This window comes from Mytilus edulis, chromosome 2 (assembly GCF_963676685.1).
Source record: "Mytilus edulis chromosome 2, xbMytEdul2.2, whole genome shotgun sequence".
Lineage (NCBI taxonomy): Eukaryota > Metazoa > Mollusca > Bivalvia > Mytilida > Mytilidae > Mytilus > Mytilus edulis.
The window spans coordinates 26,175,283-26,201,816 of record NC_092345.1 but is presented as its reverse complement, the minus strand read 5'-3'; the positions used below and the strand labels follow the sequence as shown (position 1 = coordinate 26,201,816).

At 30.8% G+C, this 26,534-nt stretch overlaps 1 protein-coding gene across 1 annotated transcript; it reads right to left on the bottom strand.

Annotated features, from left to right (window-relative positions):
* Positions 1-760: 760 nt before the first annotated feature.
* Positions 761-26,281, bottom strand: LOC139511836 (dolichyl-diphosphooligosaccharide--protein glycosyltransferase subunit STT3B-like). The gene is made up of 17 exons (XM_071298950.1): positions 26,077-26,281; positions 23,107-23,215; positions 22,564-22,673; positions 21,279-21,367; positions 18,242-18,330; positions 16,970-17,035; positions 14,809-14,908; positions 14,114-14,212; positions 13,650-13,796; positions 12,818-13,021; positions 9,757-9,971; positions 9,110-9,297; positions 8,220-8,391; positions 7,535-7,708; positions 6,803-6,916; positions 6,078-6,281; positions 761-5,748 (listed from the first exon to the last, which is right to left on the bottom strand). Exons 1-17 carry the CDS (start codon positions 26,244-26,246, stop codon positions 5,668-5,670), a joined length of 2,331 nt encoding a protein of 776 aa, XP_071155051.1. The 5' UTR covers positions 26,247-26,281; the 3' UTR covers positions 761-5,667.
* Positions 26,282-26,534: the final 253 nt, after the last annotated feature.

The following is a 26,534-nucleotide window of genomic DNA, read 5'->3' as shown; positions in this document are numbered from 1 at the left end:
ATGTACACCTTACAATCATTCCATACAACAAATATAGTAGACCTATTGCATAAAGTATGAGAAAAACAGACCAAAACACAAAAACTTAACTATAACCACTGAACCATGAAAATGAGGTCAAGGTCAGATGACACCTGCCAGTTGGACATGTACACCTTCCAGTCCTTCCATACACCAAATATACTAGCCCTATTGCTTATAGTATCTGAGATATGGACTTGACCACCAAAACATAACCTTGTTCACTGATCCATGAAATGAGGTCGAGGTCAAGTGAAAACTGTCTGACGGGCATGAGGACCTTGCAAGGTACGCACATACCAAATATAGTTATCCTATTACTTATAATAAGAGAGAATTCAACATTACAAAAATTCTGAACTTTTTTTTCAAGTGGTCACTGAACCATGAAAATGAGGTCAAGGACATTGGACATGTGACTGACGGAAACTTCGTAACATGAGGCATCTATATACAAAGTATGAAGCATCCAGGTCTTTCACCTTCTAAAATATAAACCTTTCAAGAAGTTAGCTAACGCCGCCGCCGTAGCCGCCGCCGGATCACTATCCCTATGTCGAGCTTTCTGCAACAAAAGTTGCAGGCTCGACAAAAATCACAACTTATTTTCATGTCACTTCCTTAGCCCAAAGCTACTAAGATAAACTGAATAGTGAGCAGATAAGTCTTGTGCTTTTATTTTTGCTCCAACTCTATGTATTACAATAAAAAAGTCATGCATATAAGTCATTAACACATATTTTCTGTTTTAGTTTTAATCCTCAATAAGTAAACAACAATTACATACAGTTTCATAGACTTTACACAAAACAACTAACAGTCTGCATTAGATCATTTAACATACAACTCTTGAAAAATTATCTTATAAAAAGAACCATATTTCTCAAAATCAGGTATCCATATGTCGTGTGCTCAACCAATTACATCTCATGGCATGTGCAGATAATGGCAGATAAAACAAATGTAAGGTGTATAAATAAGAGGCAGCAGAAGTTTAATTACTTGTGTTCAAATATATACATAATTGTTATTGGGCATTTTCAAAATTCAATTGGTAATTTCATTGTTTTTATAAACTGAAATTAAGGTTAACCAAAAGGTATCTAGAATTTAATACTTAATAAGTGGCAATCATAACATTTTAGTGAAAGCCTTTGAAAATATTACCCAGAAAGCATCATATTCTGGAACAATGAATTTGGCATAATAATTTTTTGAAGAGACAGGTAGCTCAATACAAAAGAAAAGCTGGTTATACAAATGTTATTTGGCATATATAAATGCTTGCCTTTTTTTTACATTCTTATATTGTAACAATCATTGATTATAATCCTATCATTACAAAAAACTATTTATTCTCTTTGAAATTAGATTTTTACATGATTTAAATCACTCTAAGTTCATTAATTTCAACAATCAATCAGATTCTATAAACTACAGTTCTTAATTATGAAAAATATAACAAAAATTTAATTGCAATACAATAAAGTTTACTTGTCCAACCAGACAAGGGTATATATTAGCTAATAAACATTTAATTTTTGGTCCAAATCAATTATTTGCAAAATCATGAACAAAATAAATAATTCATTTGTGGTCGCTCCATAGGGGTTTACCTGATCAAAAAAAGGTGCCAGGTAAGAGAGAAAGTTTTCAATACATTTTACCAATGTTACACTAAGAACTTCAAAATATCTTCTCCACCACCAAGAATTTTTTGTTAAAGAAAAAGCAATAGACATGACAGAACAACTATTTTGTCATTTACTGTGCAGGTGCTCTTTTCACCAAAAAATATGTTACGACAAAAATCATAACTCGGGACTTAAAAGTAAGTTTATTTAGGAAATAGATCGTTGAAAATTGCCTCTTCAAAATAGCACTAGACCCTAGACACAAGGAATGTTATCATAAACATAAAATCTGTCGTTTTATGTATCCCTCTATGGAAAGAAAACATGTGTTTGTGACAAAGACTTTTCATTTTTGTAAGATATTGGATTTAGTAAGTTTTAAAGCCTCTTTGCTTCATACCAGTAATATAACAAATAATAAATATATCTTTTTGAGATTTTTGTCTCAATTTTGGCATTTGTTGCATGTAACCTAGGAAGTATACTCAGTCTTATATATTCCTTGTATTATATAAAAAAAAGTTCACATGATTTTTCAATTGTGACATTTCTTTACCATTGCAACATATCCTAGTATCAATAATATTTTACATCTACCACAATAGTTATATAGGCCATGTTCCAAAAACTTTCATACTGGTGTTATCAAAACAACAGTTAATCATGCAGTAAACAATGCTTTCAGCATAGATGGGGAAATTGCAAATGACAAGTAGTATATTTCTTTTATTTACCATGCGACAATGACTGTGGATTTATCATATTCGTTGGATACCAATATTCGTAGATTTCTTGACTTAAGGTTTACCACAAATTTTGATGTTCAACAAAGTACACATATTTGAAAAGCTTGTTTACAGATTTAAGCAAACTACGAAATCAAATATCCATGAAAAAAATTAAATGTGGGTGTTGGTGTTGTGCAATTAGCCCTTCTCCCTCTTGTCTTAAGGTTATAGTAAATATTAGGGGCAACATTTTATATAAATCATTATCACCTTGGTTTACTTGGGAAATCTGTGAAGGGTGAAGAGAAAAGTGCATTAACCCACTGGCATGGAGAGGATAGACAAGATTATTTATTGTACATTTTTGTATCTGTAATAGGGATTTCTTTCCTTGGATCTTTTAGGACTATATATAAATACTACAATATAAATATAACCTAAGAAATTCAATCCTAGTACCTACTAAAAAACCTTAAATCCAACAGGCAGAAAATTGACCTTTCTTTTAATAACTAAAAATCATCTTATCCAGCAGGTAGAAAATTAACCTTTACTTTGGTAACTTTTCACATGAAAAAGATTTATCATTACATACCTATAAGCAGTTTAGACACCAAATTAGCAAATGCTTATTATCATCAATCAAAGACTACAGAACAGCATCAATAATGATTGTAATCAAATTGTAATAATATGTTGTAAAAATATGAATACAAAAACAGAAAATTACAACACAAACATATTCTTCCACTTCCTAAACATTTAAACTGCATTTACACAAAAGCTGAAACTTGTACACTAAAGACATTAAAGTCCTTACCAAATTTATTTACATGACCATAAAAATACACCACCAAAAGTAAATGCTGCTCAACCACAAATTCCCACTAGAAATATGGGTGTAATAGAGAAAAGTGTTAAAATAATGTACACATACAACAGATTTCGAAAATATTAAAACAATTTCAATGTTCCTCAGACATTCTTCATACAAAAAAATAGAGATCAAAATTTATCATCAGTGATATATGGAAATGATCCTGAATTTAATTGTCTTGCCAGATTCCTGTGCAACAGTCTTTAATTTTTAAAGAGTTGGAAAAAAAAAAGAATTATTGGTATAAATAGATCTTTTGTTGCAGTAATGTATTAGCTCCTTAAAAATATATAAACCATCAATTTAGGCATATGTTATGTCAACTTTTCAAATATTTCTAGCTTTCAATGAATAAAAATGAAAAATCAATCAAAATAAAGGAACAGAACTTAAAGCTAGAAGCTACCTTCAAAGCAACAAAGATTTTCCTGAACAAGAACTTTTGGTTTATATGAGTACTCTCCTTCAAGTAGTACTTTAAATAAAAGAATCTGTCAAACAAGGTGACCTGTTAATGTAAATTACTGATAACTGGTTCATTTAAAGCTCTGAAGTTGCTGTAAATACCCCACCAAGTGTTTATATTTGATAGAAAAGTATCAGCATTGTAATTTTTTTCATATCTGTGGCCTGTCCTTTTGTGACAACTACTTAATATAGAAAGACATTATAGATAAGTAATTACCCCAAACAATATTTAACTTTAGTGCCTCATATCCATTTTCACCCAATAAATTATTAACACCCTTAGTGACTGAGAGAAAAAGGACCACCAATGTAAGATATTCTGACTACAAAAACTATGCAATGTCTGTATCTAACCACTTGTACATACTTAATTAATGATCTTATTTCAATGTACCGGTAATAGAAATGTCTAATATGCTGATGAATTGTGAACAAAATTCTTAGAATGAAGATTTCATGTCAGGAAGTCATTAATAATAAAAAAAAAATCCAAGAATCTTATTCACTTCTTATGATAATGGAATGGCATTTAATGCAGAACTATTCTCAATAATTTAAAATAATTGCACCAAAACATAATACAGAAAAAAAGCATATTAAATTTATTGATATAAATTTAAATAAAATTAATTAACAAATTAATAACAACACATACCATTAAATGAATTATAAAGATTCTCTCAAAATCATTGTCAATATTGTCTCTACACACATATCAACTCTTTCTTACACTGAATGTACCTTATAATGAAGACAACTTTCTCACATCAATTTTAAAGTAATTTGTATATAATATATATACACTAAGAATTTTAAGTCAAAATAAAGAATGCTAAATTATAAAATGTGACCTCTGATCATTGTGTATTTAAATAAAAATAAATATCTAGATTCTATAATGTCTTAACAGGGTACAAAAGTCTATTTTCGGAAAAAATCTTTTCAAAATAATTAAAAAAAATCAAAAAAATCTTCATAATCATACAAAGGCAATTTACTTAAAAATATCCCCAGATCATCCCAATGACAATATATGACAATTTTGAATTCAATGATATGAAACTTTTCCAATTTTACAGTATAAAAGAATACAGGAAACATACTATCAATACTATTTTTGCTACTGTAGATTCACTAAATGTGTGATACCAAATTTTGAGGATTTTGTGGGAATCAGTAAACCACAAATTCAAAAGTGCAATAAGGTACTATGTTTCTATAGGCTTGGATGCAGACTTCAAATATCAACAAAAACTCAAATTTTCCTCAATCCACAAAAAAATGGTATCCACAAAAAAAATAAAAGAATCCACAGTATTTAAATGGTAGCCATTTAAAACTTGAACAGCTTTAAATCAATCTAGTACTTCCTTATAAATGTCATTCAAATACCACCATCAATATTTTAACAAAAAATTAGTATTTCTTAAATCATCGAAAAGGTATAAACCTAAAAACAAGTTAAGAAATGAACATGGTATTTATCAAGGTGAGATTTGCTGAAATCATTTGATTTGTATTTCTTTATTGATACTTATTCTAAAATGTTGACAAAATATTGATTTTAGAGTGCTGAAATTTTGTGACTTCCATGAATCTCCTTTTATCAAAGCCATACGAAATAATTTATTTGGTAAAATAAAATTTACACCATCTTCAATAAAGAAATGCATGAAAAAAACAGTTTTCAAATACTTTCTCACTTGTAAATGTCAGATACATACTAGCAAATATTTTATACAAATTTCAAAGGAACTTGTTAAATGTCTCTGATGATATGTTCCAAAATATTCCAACAGAAAACTTCAAAGGTAACCATGTTGCTATAGTGTACAATGCTTGTTATGATCATAAACATAAGTGACTCATACAAAGCATCCGTCTAGATCAGTCAAACCATGCATCCCAACAGCATCCATACCTAATTCAAATAACTGGTCTAATTCTTTGATTTGCTGAGTTTCTTCCCCTTCTTTACCACAGGTTTGTGTTTAATGGAACCAGTCTTCTTTTTGCCAGTCTGTAAATAGTATATCAAATTGAGTAGCCATTTTTACATAGAGTTCGTAAAGCACATAAAAACTGTATTCAAAAATGTCATTTACATGTACAAGTAAAAAAAAATCTAACAAACTCCAGGATTAGATTTAAATTGTTAAGCTACAAATAAAAATATACAAACTATCTGTTTTTTTTTTTTAAAATAATAAAATTCAGCCTGTCTAAATTCATGCCTATATAAGTCTGGAAAGTTATCACCTTTGAACTAATATAACAAGACAAGTGTATTATGACACGCTCCTTTAATTTTCTTATGTCCTTAAATTTCATGTGTGTACAATTAATTACCTTCTTGCTCCTCTTCTTTGGTTTAACTTTTGGCATAGCTTGATTTTTGACGATATCTCTATTTGTCATATCTTTGACCCGATAAATCCTAACCAACCAATGTTCTGTAGTGTAAGCCTCTTCTAAATGTGTCAAATCAAAGTTCTTGTTTCCAATCTCTACATTTCTTGTCCTATCAAATCCAGGTGGACTTCTGAAGTCAAGCTATAAAAAAAAGATTTTACATGTTAAAATTAATACTTGTATACATATTTATCACCATTTTCCAATGCGAAACCATCATTAGGATGCGAGCTGCGATTCTAAGTTGCTGAATTTATGCATGATGAAGATTTATATATACTGCAGATTCCAAATGTTTCCAAAATTGTTGCCATTCTAAATTATTTCAACTGATAGTTTTGTAAGATGTGAATGAAGATGCTTAATTGCAATTCAGAGTATAAACATAAAAATACAATTTCACTTTTTACTTCAATTTATTGTTATAATTTCCACCTTGTTATTTTCTTTCTATGTTTTCATCACAACATATACTTTATTTAATACAAGTGAATACATTAATGAACATTTTTGCCAAAAATATTCAAACAAGTCAAGGAATAACTTACAGAACCTAAATCTTAGATATTTTGCTTGTGATTTCTGTGTACAGGTAATATAATTTTCTTGGATAGCAAGACAACCCTAAAGTGTTATAATAAATGCAGTACAAAGCTAGCTACCTGAAGTTCTCCAAATCTGTAGTAGGACAATTTGTACATCAAACAATTCAGCAATGTCTTAGACCCAGCAGAATCAACACGGAACTCTCCTTGCGGTGTAAAATAATCACTTTCCTGCAAATGGAAATTTGTTAGAATAGTTTTAAGAAGCATAATCTGGTTTAAAAATAAAAGATCTTCTAATGCATAATTTTCTTTTGATTTTCAAAAGGTAGTATATGTTTAAGTTGCCAGGGGATGTCAGATTTGATGGTTTGCACAGTTTTTTTAAAGTAATAAAGATGGTTGGATTTGTCCAGATTCTGGGATGAAGATTTCAACTGTTTTGAACATTTAACTGTAGAAAGGTAATGCATTGTAAACAAAATGATGATACTCTTTTTAATTTGTTTGCTAAAAGATTTTCATGAGAAATGTTTCTATGGTGGTGTATAATTTCAATGCTTTTTTCAGATTTCACTTGTGGTTTTTGTTCAATTCTAATATCAAGATGCTAATTTTTATTGGTATATATGCATGCCTAATTGTAGGAACATCCTGGACAAAAATAAATATGGAGATATTTCCACTGAAATAATGGAAATAATGTATAATCTTAAAAGAGCAGCCTTTTATTGTTGCTTTCTTCTTTGTATTTGGTAATTATAATTTTCAGTAATATTGTTAAAAGATGGTTTTGTAAAAACCGAATGCCTTTTAACTACTAAATTTTTCACTGTTCTTCTGTCTTACCCTGATATCTTTCGGATGTTCACCTTCTGCAATTCTGACCATCCATAAGAATTTGTTGATATCGTCTCCAGAGTAACCTATGACCCCACCAAATATAACCAATACATAGTCCACATCTAACGCCCTCATGATGTCATAAGCTGCTGACTCATTGGAGGACATGGCTTTACCCACCTATATCAAATATGAAAACACAAAATTAAAACTTTGCAAATTAAAACACTCAATGGTAGACTACTGTGTCACTTGATATGCTTTTCAAAAAATATATATTGCTAAGGATCGATATTCTTCGTTTCTTTTTCAACATCCTGAATGATATGCAGTAAAAGCTCCTAGTCAGACATTTTTTAATCAATATGTATGTAAAAAGAGTGAGAAAAGGGATAATTGTAGAAAATCTTGGAAACCTTTGGGTAAGATTAAAGTTTGTCTAAAAAGCAGATAAACTGAAAACTGAAAATCACAACAGTTGGCTTTAAGTTACAAATTTACAATCTTTATACTCTAACCACAGCCAAATTGATGACATCTTTTGTCTTGTTATTCTTAACTTGGGAATACAGTATTTTTCAGACCAGAGAAAAAAAAATATTATATTCTGCATGACCTTATGTGCATTGTTAAATACAAATCTATTCTGCGACTCACAACAAAGAATATGATAGAACAGCAACATACTAACCAGAGCTATATGACTATTGTTCCACGTATTATTATCCACCAGTGTTGTCTTGTTCCCCATACCCGCTATCTGGTATCCATAATCCCACCATGACATTACTCTAGCTTTATCACCAGTATTCTGACGTAACCAGAAATAAGCCTCTCTAAAATCATCCAATATTGTTCTGCTTCTGTATAACAGAAATGAGAACAATTGTATTTTAAAAAGTAAATTTGTGAAGATGAAAAAGTAATACAAATATAATAAAACAAAACAAATTCAATTTATTGTGTGAAATTCCTAATTTTGTATGAATGTGCATAATCATGATAATGAAAAAAATTGCAGATAAAATTCAAGCTTAATTATATTAAATTTAAACAAGCTTTACTGTTTTGATTTCAATCACAATTTGTTTTTCGAAACATCTTTTATCACAAATCTAAGAAATATCCCAAAAGTAAAACAAGAATGTGTCCACAGTACACAGATGCCCCCACTAGCATTATCATTTTCTATGTTCAGTGGATCGTGAAATTGGGGTTAAAAATATAATTTGGCACTTAAAATTTGAAAGATCATAAAATAGGGAACATCTGTACTGACTTTCAAGTTGATTGGACTTCAACTTCATCAGATGCACAGATCAGAAAACATAATGCCCCTCTACTACTGTAGGTGGGGTATAAAAAGTGAATAATGTAAATGGGAGAGTTCAGCTAAAATTGCATCAAAACTTTGTTATCAGAGTTTACATTAATGGATTATTGTTAATACCATAACCATTTATTCAATCAAAAAAGAAGATTTAATTATAAGAAGGAACACAGTTGGTCCTCAATGACAAATATTATTCTTGCATCCCTTAAACCATATCTAAAATGGACAGTTACACACAGAACATTTACCCATCATGATTATAGGAAGCCAGTACAATACTTGGACTGGAATAAGCACTACTTGTGACCCATGTACAATGGACAGCAAACAACATTAACATCATCAGCAGGGCTATCACAATGATTGTTTTAATGTTCATTCCCACACTGTCCTGATCTTTTGGACGGTCTTCCTTTACTTTCTTTGGTTTGGCAACCTGTGAAAATCATGCTCGTTTTAAATAAGTTTGAAACACTGGAGAGTAAATTAACTTCAAACATACAAAGTTACTTGAGAATATTTCTGTTTAAATAAAATTCTTGAAAACAATTTGTGTATTTTCTGGATAAGGTATTATTTCCTGGTTTAAGATTTAATGATGATTGATTTTTGGTGTTTAACTCCAGTTTCAGCACTATTGGCTATATATTGGAGGGCAGCTATTGTTGTTCAGGAAGCTGGTATGCACAGCAAGAACCACATACCTTTGACACGAAAACGAACAAAGAACTAACAAATCGGAACAATCCCACTCAATTTGGATTCAAACACACATGAAACCTCAGAGATACAGTAGATGACCTAGGTTCCTTTTTAGATTTTTTATTGGTAATAAGATTTTTTATTGGTAATAAATAAAGAATTATCAATCCAGACAACTATGGAATACAAGTACCTGAGGTTTGTCGTAAAGTCTGTCGTTTTTATTGTCTTGTTTCTTTTCTTCCTCTTCCTCCTTAGAACTGGATTTTGGTGAATCATCCTTCAGATAGATCTCAAATGTTTTAGAGAATGCAATGGCAGCTAGGACACACACTATTGGAGTCAGTGTCAACATCAAACGCACCATTACTCCAGCAAAATAACTGGCAAAGATTGCATACAATATCACTGTAAAAAAAAGAAGAAATTAATGTCAAAATCCTGTTGGTACTATAGTAATATATTTTGCCAATTGTGGGCATACATAAAACACTAAAATGAATGGGGTATATTTTGGTGCTGAGGAGTTATATTTAAGTCATATGACTTTGTCATAGTGGTTTTTTACCATAAATGGTAATGAGCATGGCTCGAGGGCTGATATTGACTGAGGGCTGATAATACATGTGATATAAAAAATGACATGTTATGATCTTTTTATCATATGCTTCAACAGTAAAGAAAAATAACAGATTCATATATTGATCCTTTTAGAAAAGAAGTTCAAAAAGTGAAACGTTCACGGACGTCGGACCCAACTTTTGGTACATTCAATATGAATCTTTCTAACATATGCCTCAACAGAGAAAAAAAACCATTTGAACATGGACGAATCGACAAAAAAAAAAAAATAATTCAACAATATACATAATGAACATTGTTTTGAGAAGTCAACCTTTTTTAAAGTAACTTTCTAAATTATTAGGCAATATAGGAAAGGTGTACTGACATAAGTAGTCTCTAAACACATTAGCTCCAAATGGAGCTTTGGTTAGTAGAAGCCATATTAACTATGTGTATCAGTGAGAAAAATGTAAAAGCATAAAAATATAGTATATATAACTTTCTAAATTATGTTTGAAACTTTTAAAAAATGCATTTATTCAATAATTTGTTTTTTTTGGGTTTTTTTTAATTTTTTATATTATTTTACACAATATATTTTCCAGTATCCAAATAATTATTTTGTACACTACTTTGTAATGTTTTTCACTGAAAACGTAGTATTGAAGTGTATTTTCCGGAATTTGCCGAGTATCACCGGAATGCAATGTGATCAGGGCCGTAACTAGCCTCTTTTAATAGTGAGGCAAAATATATCGGCGAGCGGAGCGAGGCGAAAACATTTTGGCGAGGGGACTGGGAGCCGCTCAAGACCCCAGAAGCTCTGAGAAAATAACGCAAAATCGTGCATTCTGAGCGTTTCCCGGACTCTTTCTGACATTGAAACGCAATTAATTTTTATCTTTTTTTTCGGCAATATTCTGGTCTGAAAGCAAAAACATAGATTCATTATTGTCATTTTATTTATTTTCTTTTGTTACATCTTTTGATATCAGACTCGGACTTCTCTTGAACTGAATTTTAATGTGCGTATTGTTATTCTTTTACTTTTCTACATTGGCTAGAGGTATAGGGGGAGGGTTGAGATCTCATAAACATGTTTAACCCCGCCGCAATTTTGCGCCTGTCCCAAGTCAGGAGCCTCTGGCCTTTGTTAGTCTTGTATGCTTTTAAATTTTAGTTTCTTGTGTATAATTCGGAGTTTAGTATGACGTCCATTATCACTGTACTATTATGCATATTTTAGGGGCCAGCTGAAGGACACCTACGGGTGCGGGAATTCTCGCTACATTGAAGACCCATTGGTTGCCTTCGGCTGTTGTTTGCTCTATGGTCGGGTGGTTGTCGCTTTGACATATTCACCATTTCCTTTCTCAATTTTATCATTGTAATTTAAGACTTTAAGGTTTTATGAACAACATTAAAAGACCGATATGTAGGACAAAGCAAAATTCGTAATTCTTATAATAATTACTACCGGATCTGTCTGTCTGTTTTAGTCTTGTATTGTGCTTAGACTTTGGTGAAATTTTTATGACTAGATTGAAATATAATGACAGTGCAATATTTTGCTTTAAATACTAGTACTGCTTAAGTCGACACTAGGGACCACCTTGAACCTGTTTTACGGTATTAATGATTCTTTTACTGTTGAAGACCCTCCAGCAACTTTGACCAAATGATTGATCATTAGTATTTTGTATGCATTGACTTTGTGTGCGATTAGGTTTCGTGCACATTTACTCCATATTCCTTTATTTTCTGTAAAAGGGTCTGAACATGACTTAATGCAAGTTTAACCCATCAATGGAAATGGTCATATGGCAATACATTATTGCTTTTTTTCTTCAAATTATTTGATACCGGAAAATTGGCAACCTTACTTTAATTTAAACCATGTTATCTAGTTTTATCAACCAAAAGAAGCCAGTTGTGAATTCATTGATATCAAATTCAATTCTCCATGCAGAAATGACCATTTTTTTCTGTGTCTTGTATATTCTTAAAATATTTTCTCGCACAATATCTGGACATCGGTGGGTATGCAACATTGCAAAACCACACGTTTACAAATGAAAATCAACACTCAGACTATTGTCATAAAGTAAGACAATAAATTAGCAAAAGGCAAACCTGGGACACAGAAGTACAAACAATAGACCATCAACTCTGAAAACTAAAAGTACAAAAGAAACATGGATCACGAAAAACATGCAGGGGCGACACCAGAGAGTGAAGAGAACTTGCTTCTTGTTAGACACTTTCCGTGAAAACAATTTGATATTAAGACAATCTTTTCAGTTTTGTTTCATTTTTTTTTTGAAATTTCTATCATGAGGCATTTGCCTAATTTGCCTCAATGTAGTTACGGCCCTGGTGATAATGTTACGAAAAGGCATGTGATAACAATCGAAGCATGTGATAAACTTTTCATATCAGCTCGCTAAGCACCAATTGGAAAAAATATGGAATATACGTTAATTTAACGCTATTATCATACGGTAAAAATCATATGGTATTTAGTCTAAGTATATGATAATTATTATTATCATACAGCAAACATTAATCGATCTTATGCAACAGTATCCCAAACTTTAACAAATATTGATGCAGCCAATGCCCACAGAGACAACAAGCTGAAGTATCCCTATTAAGACTAGCACAACAAACTTAATAAACATAAATCTTACCAAACACTCGCTCATCATTAACTTCCTTTACACAATACCACACACCAGCAGGGAATGCACACACTAATATATGAAGATCAAAGAAGAAGGAGACCCATGTTGTAGGCTGATGTTCTGACACACTGGCAATGATTGGGATGTGTATTTTAGCATATCCTGTGTCCCACAGGGAATAAAATCTGCCACTCCATGGATGAATGTAACCTACAAAGTATGATTACTTTTTTCAATATTCTGTTAAAAATGTAGTTAGTTGAAGTAAAAAACTATATTTCACATTTTTTTTATCCTCAGTAACTTTGTATTTACATATTTGGACACACTGTCAAATCAGTCCATGTTTTATTTTTTGTCTTTTTCATTCAGTTTTTAACAATAAATCTTTGAAGAAGCATCTATTTTAGCATGATCAAGCAAATTTAAGAAAATGCCTGTACGAAGTCAGGAATATGACATTCCTTTGATGTTTTTGAGCTTTTGAATTTGCTGTTTAGAATTTTCCTCAGAGCTCAGTATTTTTGTGATTTTACTTTTTTTTTCAGGTGATTAGTGGTAGCTTTTTTAAAGTACCTTATCAATTAAATTTTCCTTTTATATACAGATGTTTCATCAGAAATGTTAAAAATGTTTTTATTATAGTCAAAATTGCAATGAGATAGATGTTGCAAAAATAAAAACTTAAACTTCAAATGTTTGATATCATTGTTCGTATGCAGCATTTTCTGAAATCGCTACAACAAATCTCACATTTGTGTTGTCAAACAATTGCAAAGTTCCCAGAATGTATAGACTTTGTTTGCTCAAACCAAACTGAAACAAAATGTACACCTACCTGCCCACGTTAATCCTACGACAGTACAGAATATAAAGCCTGCAGCACTTGCTGCTGATACTAAGAAAAAATATTTAAATTCTGCTTTGCTTAAAAATGATTGTGTATACTTCAATGCGGAATAGGCTATCACTAAGGCAAATACACCTGCAATGAAACAAACATAGGAATAAAAAGAGGTGTTAGTATATGTCAATCAGACAGTAACCCAAACAAAAACACTATAACACACTAAAATTTTACACTCTTAAAAACACTTTTTTTTTAATTTTCCAGTTTCTACCAACAATTGAAAAATTATTTGACCATAATAAAACAAGATAAACACATCAAATATATAATAAAATTGACTAAAGAGTGTCACACTTCTATAATTACTGCTCTTCATAAATTACAACAATTGATTCATAGGAAACCCTTTATCAAACAGAATGACGTTTTGATCATGTGACAGAATTAGTTACCTGCTGATGCCATATGTTCACTTGTTTTAATTGGCTGGAATCCTACAAATGGTATCTGCATTGAACATATTAATCCTACGATGAAAAATGATGTATATGCTGAAAAAAAAAGAAGAATTAGCATGACTATGAATTCAGGATATCATGAATATATATATATATATAACTCTAACACTTTTATCTTAATATTCAATACATTTTTTATCAATTCTTTTTCATGAGTAACAGTATATATGTTTCAAAATCTATATTTTGTGAGCCTTGCCAATTAAACAAGTGTATGTGTTATAAAGAACGTTGAAATTAAGTGTAATCAAATTGACGATAGACAGGCATTCAGACAAACAAACAGAACAGCTCAAGTATATTTTGCTCCCAAAAACTTCCACCATTTTTGATAAATCAACAAATTTAATCAAAAGTTAGTTTTTAGAACATGTCTTTAAACTCTTACAATTATCGGCGAAAAGAACTGAGGGCTGTTCCATCAAACCATACATGTGACTCAGGGAAGTCACTTTTAAATCTCAACTATGGGTTGGGGTGTCATCTATGTTTTTGCATAGTGGAAATGTAAGTGAAATTCTAATTCGCCTCTATAGATAATTACCCCATTTTAGAGTATCTTCCCTGGGTACCACATGATTTAATGCAAAAGCCCTGATGAAGTTTTAAATAAATGATGTAAGACTTACCTATAAAGATTCTTCTAGAATATCTACCCATGAGTAGTAACACAAACACATGAAGTGGTATAAGATTTATAATAAACACATAGCCTCCCCATGCTGAAACCTGGAAAAAATAGATAACTGGTGTGTATTACAGCTTAACTATTGGAGTATGTTATCAGTACACAGATAACTGGTGTGTATTACAGCTTAACTATTGGAGTATGTTATCAGTACATAGATAACTGGTGTGTATTACAGCTTAACTATTGGAGTATGTTATCAGTACATAGATAACTGGTGTACATAGATAACTGGTGTGTATTACAGTTTAACTATTGGAGTATGTTATCAGTACACAGATAACTGGTGTGTATTACAGCTTAACTATTGGAGTATGTTATCAGTACATAGATAACTGGTGTGTATTACAGCTTAACTATTGGAGTATGTTATCAGTACACAGATAACTGGTGTGTATTACAGCTTAACTATTGGAGTATGTTATCAGTACATAAATAACTGGTGTGTATTACAGCTTAACTATTGGAGTATGTTATCAGTACACAGATAACTGGTGTGTATTACAGTTTAACTATTGGAGTATGTTATCAGTACACAGATAACTGGTGTGTATTACAGCTTAACTATTGGAGTATGTTATCAGTACATAGATAACTGGTGTGTATTACAGCTTAACTATTGGAGTATGTTATCAGTACACAGATAACTGGTGTGTATTACAGCTTAACTATTGGAGTATGTTATCAGTACATAAATAACTGGTGTGTATTACAGCTTAACTATTGGAGTATGTTATCAGTACACAGATAACTGGTGTGTATTACAGTTTAACTATTGGAGTATGTTATCAGTACACAGATAACTGGTGTGTATTACAGCTTAACTATTGGAGTATGTTATCAGTACATAGATAACTGGTGTGTATTACAGCTTAACTATTGGAGTATGTTATCAGTACATAGATAACTGGTGTGTATTACAGCTTAACTATTGGAGTATGTTATCAGTACACAGATAACTGGTGTGTATTACAGTTTAACTATTGGAGTATGTTATCAGTACATAGATAACTGGTGTGTATTACAGCTTAACTATTGGAGTATGTTATCAGTACATAGATAACTGGTGTGTATTACAGCTTAACTATTGGAGTATGTTATCAGTACACAGATAACTGGTGTGTATTACAGCTTAACTATTGGAGTATGTTATCAGTACATAAATAACTGGTGTGTATTACAGCTTAACTATTGGAGTATGTTATCAGTACACAGATAACTGGTGTGTATTACAGCTTAACTATTGGAGTATGTTATCAGTACATAGATAACTGGTGTGTATTACAGCTTAACTATTGGAGTATGTTATCAGTACACAGATAACTGGTGTGTATTACAGTTTAACTATTGGAGTATGTTATCAGTACACAGATAACTGGTGTGTATTACAGCTTAACTATTGGAGTATGTTATCAGTACACAGAACAAGTTTACTATTAATTTGTTTAGTGAACTATGCCATGGTTCTACAGGCATCCAAATAAAAACATTTTTGGTAATGAACTCTTACAACAGGAAGCAAACAAATTTTGTTGGTGTCTTTTAGTCATTTTTAACTGATTTTTAGTTTGTTCTAATATTGTGCTGTAACACCACAATTCAAGATAAGTGGAGGATTGGGCACTTGCAATCATGCTTAACACAGCCACTCTATGAGAGCCTGTCCCAAGTCAGTAGCCTGTAAGTCAGTGGTAAATTGTTGCTGAATATCCTATTTGTTTTTTGTTTGTATTTGTTATCTCTGTTGTACTGATGTAATGCATTGGCTTTTTGGGAATAAAAGATATCTGTTTTGTACATAAATCAGACTGTCAGTTTAATTGTTTTACATTTGTCATGATGAGGCCTTTTATAACTTGCTATATATGCTGTATGGGTTTTGATCATTTTAAGAAAGCTGTACGGTGACCATTATCTGTTTGCAGAATATGTCAAAATCTCATTATCCATATTTCCTGGACATACTATTCTTTTCGATCCACCAAAATAGGTACTCACAAACAATTAATTAATCATGAACTGTAAACATATTTGTACAGCTATAATTAACATTTTTTTTTACTGTATAAGATATGGAAAATTTAAGAATGTCTGAAACTTACCATATAAAAGTAAGATAAAGCTGTTAAAACTGCCCAGAACACAGATCCTGTTTTTACTGCTTTAATCTGAAACATAACAATTATTTGTTCTATTTAACTCAATTATTAATGAAATATAATTTAAAATTTTATTGCATACATTTTTATTCATATCAATACAAAAACATAAAAGTTTAATTTTTGTCTATCATTGTCTATAGTATCTTGTAACATTTTTGTAACTATTTGAAGAGTGCATGGAAAGCTAGATCTGATATTATTGGTTAGCTACAACATGTATGTTATTTTCATATTGTTCTCTGTCACATTATATATTTATATTATGTATTGCCATAGCATGTTCTATATGCTTTTGCAAATAAAATATTCATTCAACATAATTATTGTCCATAATTTCATTGCATATTTTATTTTCTTCATATATATCAGTTTGTTACACTTAAGGTCATGAAGGTGGTATCTAACTAAATGTTTTAATTACGTTGTGTTGTAAAAGGGATATTAAGCTTCTCAATCATAAAAATTGGTGTTTGTCAAATTGCTATATAACCAGTGTATTTTTTCTGACCAATTGGTTGGTTCAAATTTTTTAAAATTTTTATATTTTTGTTAAAGGGTCAAAGTAAATAATTTGTCAAAATTTTATGAAAATTAAACGAGCCAAATTAATTGAAGTGAAGGTGTTAGGTACTACCTTAAATTGCCAAAAATATTGATTTAATCTTTTTACGATTAGTACTGTGTATTCCTTATTGGTTGGACACCAATTTTCAATCATTTCATGGGTTTAGAAAAACCATAAATTTAAAGTTCAACAATGTACACATTTTCTGAAGGCTTGTTTGCCGTCTTGAGCTAATAAAGCAACAATTCAAATGATATAAATACTATCTTTCCTCATTCCACAAAAATTGGTATCCAATGAAAAAGAATCCCCAGTTGGTTATTGCAGTGTTTACCTATTCCATCTTCACCAATAATCTTTATATCTAAATTTTCTCTGTATTTTCTTTAACTATTTCTGAATGCATTCGCCCAAAAGTGCTATTTTATAGTCAATAATAGTTTTCAATTTTCTGTTAATATCCATATTCATGTATAATAGATACTTTACAAATGCTTTATGTGTATGCACACTTGCAAACATTTGTTTTATAGTAATACACATTTATATAGTAACACATCAAATTCAAAAGAGGAATGTTTAATGTTGTGCATACAATTTATCAATGTATAAATGTGTGTTGTATATATACACACTAATTCACTTACCCATAAATAATATGTAAACATTAAGGCAAATATAGCTATTCCTTCATTGTCATAACTTCCTGCTACAGAACGACTGATATAGCCTGGCACTACAAAAGTAAGAAAACAAATAACTATTGCTCTAAGGTACCAGTCCATATGAGAATCATGCAAAATCTCATTCTTGATTTGGGATATATTTAAACTTATTTTTCTTTCAGTTATTTTATTTTAATAGGATATAACAATATATTGAAATGAATGTTTATTTTCCCATATAAACCCTTACCAGGTGAGATGTGAATTCTATAGAATGCACCATAAACTTGTGTATGGGGGGACAACTACCCTTTTTTTTTAACAATTTATGTGATTTCAAGTAAGTAAGTAAGTAAGTAAGTAAGTAATTTTTATTGGTTTAAAATCCAAAATTACAGGATTGATACCAAGACAATACAAATTTGTTATACACAAAAATACAAACATATATATATCATAGCAATTTCATAAACATTATATGAGGAGGTGGTACCACACAGTTATTTAGTGCTTAATAAAGCATTTCTAGAAATGTACATGTCGCTTATAAATTAACAATAATTCTAATTATGTCAGTCTCAACACACGTATATAAAAATTTAAATCTTGCTTCATTAGTCATATTTAAAAAAGAGGGAACTATTTCACTAATTTTGGAAAACAGTTGGTCTCTAATTATATTTAGTTTTGTACATTTTAAAGTGAAATGAAATTCATCTTCAACTTCTAAGAAGCACAAAGGACAAATTCTTTCTTCTACAGGGGTTTTAGTGTGACGCCCTTGTTCAATTCTAAGAACACTGTTACTAATACGAATTTTAGCAAAATGCCCTATTACTTTTCTGTCTATATTTAACAATAAATAGTTTTCCAATTTATAATTTTCTTTAAGCTGTCTATATGTTCTCAGCTTATTACCATGTACTGATTTATTATCACAAAATATATTTTCTTTCCAATAATTAAGATATCTATCATTAAGTTTGGTATGAATTGCATATAATAAACGTCTTTTTGAAATAGTATCATGATTTTTCCAAACATGTGAAAAATTTAAAGTAGCAAGTAACTGTTCAATCTTTTTAGCAAATCCATTGGTTAATTGCAGGTTGGAACAATATACATCTTTTAGTAAACAATTGTTATCAGATTTGATCACATGCAACCAGAGGCCAATTGACAGTTTTAAAGCTTCTATAAAAACTGGATACATACCAAGTTCAGCTAGTACTGCTAAATTGACAGCTGATTTATTTACTCCAATTAAAGTTTTTGCAAATTTAATTTGGACTTTGATGGTAGCCAATGACCAATATTTTGACTCTAGATTTGTAATATCTTTTATCATATACAGAGACCAAACTTCACTACAGTAAAGAAGTATAGGTTTAACACAAGCATCAAAAAGCTTTAAGTGAGGTAATACATTGATATCATCAGAAAATAACAGTTTTCTAATACAAAATATAGCTTTTGAGGCTTTTTTACAAAGAAGTCTCACTGCTTCTGTAAAACTACCAGATGGTTTAAACAGTATACCCAAATATTTATATTCTGTACAGTGTTCCAAAATATTATCACTAAAAACAAACTTGTCTTTTGTAAGTTTTTTACCTGATTTGTTAAAAATCATAACTTTGGTTTTGTCAAGATTTACTGTTAAATCCCAACTAGTGCAATATAAACTAAGCTTGTCAAGGCATTTTTGTAAGCCATTAGCCGATTCAGAAATAAGGACTAAATCATCAGCGTATAACAGACATGATATATCATTATCATTTAACTTGGGTGGTTCACATGTTGAGTCAAAAATAGATGGTAAATCATTAATATATAAAGAAAATAATGTAGGGCTTAAAATACACCCTTGTTTTACCCCAACTGAGGAATTAAAAAAATCAGTGATACCTTCCGAGATCTTTACCGAGTACAAAACCTCTTTATACATATCTTTCATTATACTAAAAAAGGGACCATCTATGTTGTAATAAGACAATTTGTAAAAGAGGGCATCTCTGTTAATAGTATCAAATGCCTTCCTGAAATCAATGAAACAGGCATATATCTTTTTTGATGATTTAAATGCTTTATCAATTATAGTTTTTAGAGTTAAAATATGGTCACTTGTTCGACTTCCCTTTCTGAATCCAATTTGCTCACGACAAATCAGTTCATTTCCTTCAAGATACTTTTCTAATCTGTTATGTAAAACTTTTAGAAAAAAATTTCCTAAACAACTTGAAAGGGCTATACCTCGGTAATTAGATGGATCATTAAAACACCCACCCTTGAAAATGGGCTTAATAAAAAAATTTCTCCATAAAGTTGGGTAGATACCAGACTTAAGTATAAGATTAAACAATTTTACATAAACATCAATATTCATATAACAAGATATTTGTAACATTTCATTTGTAATACAATCTGAACCACTTGCTTTATTATTCTTTAAAGATTTTGCTGCAATAACCACCTCCTCAGTTGTAATAAAACTATTTAACATCTTAGTACATGTGTTACAATCTTTAAAAGTAGTATACTCTTTCTTATCATTACAAACATTTTTATCATAATCAGTATTCATTAATTTATTAAAATATTTAAACCATTCTTTAGGTTGTATGTTAGAACTAGGATCCATGAAGTTCTCCTTTTTTAGTTTCTTAACTGTATTCCAAAAATCATTTGGACAGCCGTTATTTGAATCTATAATCTGTTTTATCATTTTATGTCTAAATTGTCTATATTTTTTCCTTATAAGTTTATTCAGTTCCTTTTTATTATATAATACTTTGTGTCTAAGACTGTCATTCAATGATTTCAATGACACTGTCATGACTGTATTAACAAATTACTTTTTATGACTGAACATCCTAATTTAATGTATGCAAAACAAAGCTACCATCAGAGTTGTTTTCCTTTAATGTCTGTAGTTACAGTACTTTATCATAAATAAAATCATAATTAAACCTTTCATCTAGTTTCGACCCAAAATAAAAATGCCCAGTTGTGTACAAACCTATAGCTATAAAGCATGCAGCAAACAGCCCAGCTCCCTTACTCCAGACTTCTTTGGTGAAAAAGTAAGTTGCCAGTGCTGTTAAACCACTGTAAGAAAATAAATGTTTATAAGTCATTCCATTCCATAAATATTTATTTTGTTAATATTTTTCATATACCTGTTGCATAAATGCAAAGTAAAATTAACTCCTCACAGAACTATTTGTTTTTATCTTTTTGTTATGTTTTTTTTTGTGTTTAGTACTGATTTGATGTGTCAATGATTTGATGTGTTTAGTACTGATTCGATGTGTTTAGTACTGATTTGATGTGTCAATGATTCGATGTGTTCAGTACAGATTTGATGTGTTTAGTACTGATTTGATGTGTCAATGATTTGATGTGTTTAGTACTGATTCGATGTGTTTAGTACTGATTTGATGTGTCAATGATTTGATGTGTTTAGTACTGATTCGATGTGTTTAGTACTGATTTGATGTGTCAATGATTTGATGTGTTTAGTACTGATTCGATGTGTTTAGTACTGATTTGATGTGTCAATGATTCGATGTGTTCAGTACAGATTTGATGTGTTTAGTACTGATTTGATGTGTCAATGATTTGATGTGTTTAGTACAGATTTGATGTGTTTAGTACTGATTTGATGTGTCAATAATTTGATGTGTTTAGTACTGATTCGATGTGTTCAGTACAGATTTGATGTGTTTAGTACTGATTTGATGTGTCAATGATTTGATGTGTTTAGTACTGATTTGATGTGTCAATAATTTGATGTGTTTAGTACTGATTTGATGTGTCAATGATTTGATGTGTTTAGTACTGATTCGATGTGTCAATAATTTGATGTGTAAAAATTGTATTTTTGTAGATATTTGATTTTGTGGTTTTCCATAATTGGAATACAAGTCTATGGAATATCTATACTCCGTTGGAATACAAGTCTATGGAATATCTATACTCCGTTGGAATACAAGTCTATGGAATTTCTATACTCCGTTGGAATACTAGTCTATTGAATATCTATACTCTTTTAAACATTAAAAATAAACCAAACAAAATCCACATAAATTAGTATTATCCCGTGAACAATAATGACCACAGTAATTGACAAAGCAATCAAACTATTCTCAATCAGTTTAAGTATGTCTGTTTTGTCTCAAATTCAGTTTTTTTTTTTATTAATATGCATCTGGTTTTTGTCTCTAGTGTACTAGAATTAAACTTGATGCATGTCTCAATCCAACAAAAACATGTATCTATTCTTAAAAATAGCACAAACTAACCTGAAAATTGGTGCTAAAAATACACATACATCTCTAATGTGAACTGGTATATTGAGGTGACTTAAAACCCAGTGAATAGTTCCTGATGTCACCATCAACCCAGGGTACACCTACAATAGATAAATAAATTCAATTCAGTTCACCTTATGTGTACACTTACAATAAATATATAACATGGATACTTTCAATTCAATTCACAGTACACTTACAATTGATAGACATATCCAATTCAAAAATATTGTCAGGATTTAATTGACATATTTTGTTCCTTCATTTTCTATTTCATAAATTATGTCAAAGAATGCAAACGTTATAAAATTATGGTTTCTTCATTGTGTGACATGTTTATTTTGTTTTTGTACTATATAGCTAGTACTTCATAATGAGATTGTAGGGTAGCCAGATTTTGACATTTTTTTGAGTTGTTAAAGTCTACATGCAAGACAATAGAAAACTTGGACTTTGTTGAACAACTAAACTGATGTTTAACCTTTACCAACCAATAAATATGAGTCTACAGTAGATAATATTATGTATACTTACAGTACCCCCTACAATCCTCCCTAGAGGATACCATGCTCTGTCATCAAACCAATTTAGAAAATTATAAAATCCATTTTCTACCATATAATGTGTTGCTCTGTAGTTAAACCTACAAAATATACAAGAAAATAAATAGCAACAGTTACATGTATCAATTAGTCTTATTTAATTTGTATATCTAAAAGTACCTGAATGTGATTGGTCTTAAAAAATATGTTTCCATGGTTTACTTGTGATAGACCATGTACATGATGTACACATAAAAACCTATGTTAATTTCACTTTTATGTATAAATGAGTGGAACATATGAATTTAAATTCTGGGGTTGTAAGCAAACATTTGGTTGAGAATTTGAAGGTTATGGCTGTTTAATTAAACTGGGATAGATCAGCAGCCCAGTTTACCTGAAAATATAAAAGATTAGGATTTCAAATATCTGCCTACTCAAAAAAGTTTTCTCAATGTCTTCAGTATGTACAGAAAAGTCAGTTGTCATCCTATTTTCTCTAAACACAATCATGAAACAAGGCTGATATTTTTTGTTTGAGGCAGATAATTGGAGGCACTGAAAACAAAGTTACTGGTGGATGGTCATATTTTACTAACAACAATTATAGATTTACATAGAATTTTTAAAAAATCCCTTTTTTGGATGATTCATTGTGGTTCTAAAAATTGAAAAAATATAAATCTGCAATTTTATGTCATCAAGACAAATATACAGAAAAAATAAACATTTGGGGACCTTTATAGTTTGCTGGTGGAGAGTACCAGAGTTTTCATTGGTAATAAAAATGTTTTTTTATTTATTTATTTTAGTGTATTTATAATGGTGGACCATTGGTGGTTATAAACATAAAATTTAATCAGATTTAAATTTAGTTGTTCTTTACTGTCTGATATTCAGCTAGGAAGTTGAACAAAGTCACCCCCTTTCCTGTCCACCTCTCTCTGTGAAAGCAAAAATATTATAAAGATCATTTAAATTGAGTGTCATACATGATCACAAATAAACCACGTGAGAGATATCCCTGCTACAAGCCTGTATTCGATACATATTCAAAATTGACCTCTTCTACAAAAAAACATCCATTACAGAGATCTTTACCAAGAATAGTCTTGAAATCCTTGATACAATCAATGAGTCTACATGGTCTAGGGATTGTCTAGGTAAGTTGAAAGGATCTCTGAAACTAAGCAAAAACTAAAAAAAAATGGGTTCTATGTATTGCAGCACTCCCCATTCATATGCTGTTTTAATAAGTCATATATATGGTAAAATACAATTATATACCAAAGACAGAATTGATTTGCCTGGGGTCATAAAGGTTGACAAGTGTATTGTATAAACCTCAACATTTGTAGCCTGAGGTTCAAAACAGATAAATAACATTTATGCTTCCTGATTCAACATTGACCTTACATACATGTAGGGATCTACAGTCGATGCAAGGTGACATGGTTATTATTATGCTGTTGGTATTGTCTATTGACTTGAATAAACCAAACGTTATAATTTCATTGATATTATAAAATATCAACCCATGTAAATACTGATTATTATCATGATTATAGACGAGTTCCAATTTTGATCTCATGGGAAAATTAGACATGAAATTATTTTCTTTGAAAAAGTACCAGTCATTGTGCCAGTTGATTTGATTTGATTTTTGGTGTTTTAACTCCACTTTTAAGCACCGCATTAGGCTATTTCGTGGCAGCCAGTTTTTATTGCTGGAGGAAGCTGGAGTGCACGTAGAAAACCACGACCTTCGATAGGAAAACTGACAATCGATCTAGTCAATTAAGATTGGAGGCGAGTGGAACTGCATGAGCGGGGTTCAAACTCACAACCCCAGTGTTGACTGGCTAGTGATTACAGCAATAACTACTTAGACCACTCAGCCACCAAGGCCCCTAGCACCAGTTGAGAGATCATGTACGGTGCAGTCCGGTGTATCCGCGCACCCAAGACTTATGACGTCACTTCATTCAACTGATAAAACCAATATTTGGATGATTTAGTGTGAACACATTCATAATATACTTTTATTTTATAAAATCTTCTGTTTGTATGGTTTCATCCTCTAGATTTTGAGTAATATGTGTCCAACATTAGGGAAATCCGTGTTCTGAGAGTACCTCCAATGTCCGGTGATTTCGCGCATGCCTTCCAAAAAAAGCTTATTTGGAATAAAGGAAAGATTTTATACTACGAAATTTAGCTCAGTTTGTACCAAACACACTTTTAAGGATGCAGAGCAAAAATTATTTCAATCTGATATTAATTTGACTTAAATAAAACTAATTTTATCTGATGATGAAATTTTTTTAATGGAAATTGGCCAAATATGGTAAATCACAGGATTTCAGTTATTAATTAATTCTTGAACTTATCAATTTTATTCTTTTTTATCCCTTCGGAAGGCTAAAACAATAACAAGAACGATTTTGTATGTGTAACTGTGTTGATATGACGAAATCAGCTAATGCGCGATAACACGGGCCGCGCGGACACCGGGGACTCCACTGTATACCAAATATAGACATATAAATCCTGCCCAGGCAGCAGACATGAATGTAGTCCAAATTATTATGACGTCTTGACTTGAAAGGCTATTATATTTTTTTTCTTTAACGCCTTACATCTTCGCAGGAATGCGCCAAAGCAAAAATTTAAATTAGCCTTCCAAGACCTCATAACTATTTTGACTAAATTGAATGTGCACAAATTTTATGAGACATTTGATATTTATTAAATTTTTAATTATTTTATTTGGAACATTTCATTGACACTTGATTTTAGTAAAAACAGACGGATTTCAAAAATTCTACAGGCATCTTTACTCTACATGATCTATACACATTCTTAATTGCAAATTAAAAGAGCAACGTCTATAAATAATTAGCATATGTGTGTGATAATTATGCTGTTGGCACATGCAGGAAACCGCAAAACGGTCACTTACCACGGATCAAACTCGTGAATTATACTTTCGAAACGAATGACAGCAAATAAACGTGAGCTAAAAGCCACAATCCAAGTTAAAGTCAAAATAACAAATGTCAATAAGCTTTGTAAACCGCCGGGATTCCACATTGAAGATCTGATCTCTGTTTTCACACCGGCGTCCGCCATGTTGATTTATGCTAGCTTCCGCCACGTTATTTTGGTCAGCCAATCACACTATGGCATGTGCCATTTACACAGTGTGCTATGCAATAGTCGACAAAACATTTTTCGCCGGTAGTGACTTACCCACAACAGACAACATAACAATCGAGATTTTTTTCAAATGACAATAAACAATAAGAAACAAAAAGGAAATAGGAATAGAAGTAGAAAATTAAAATAGAAAAGAAATAGGAAATAGGAAATAGGAAATAGGAAATAGGAAATAGAAATAGAAATAGAAATAGAAATAGA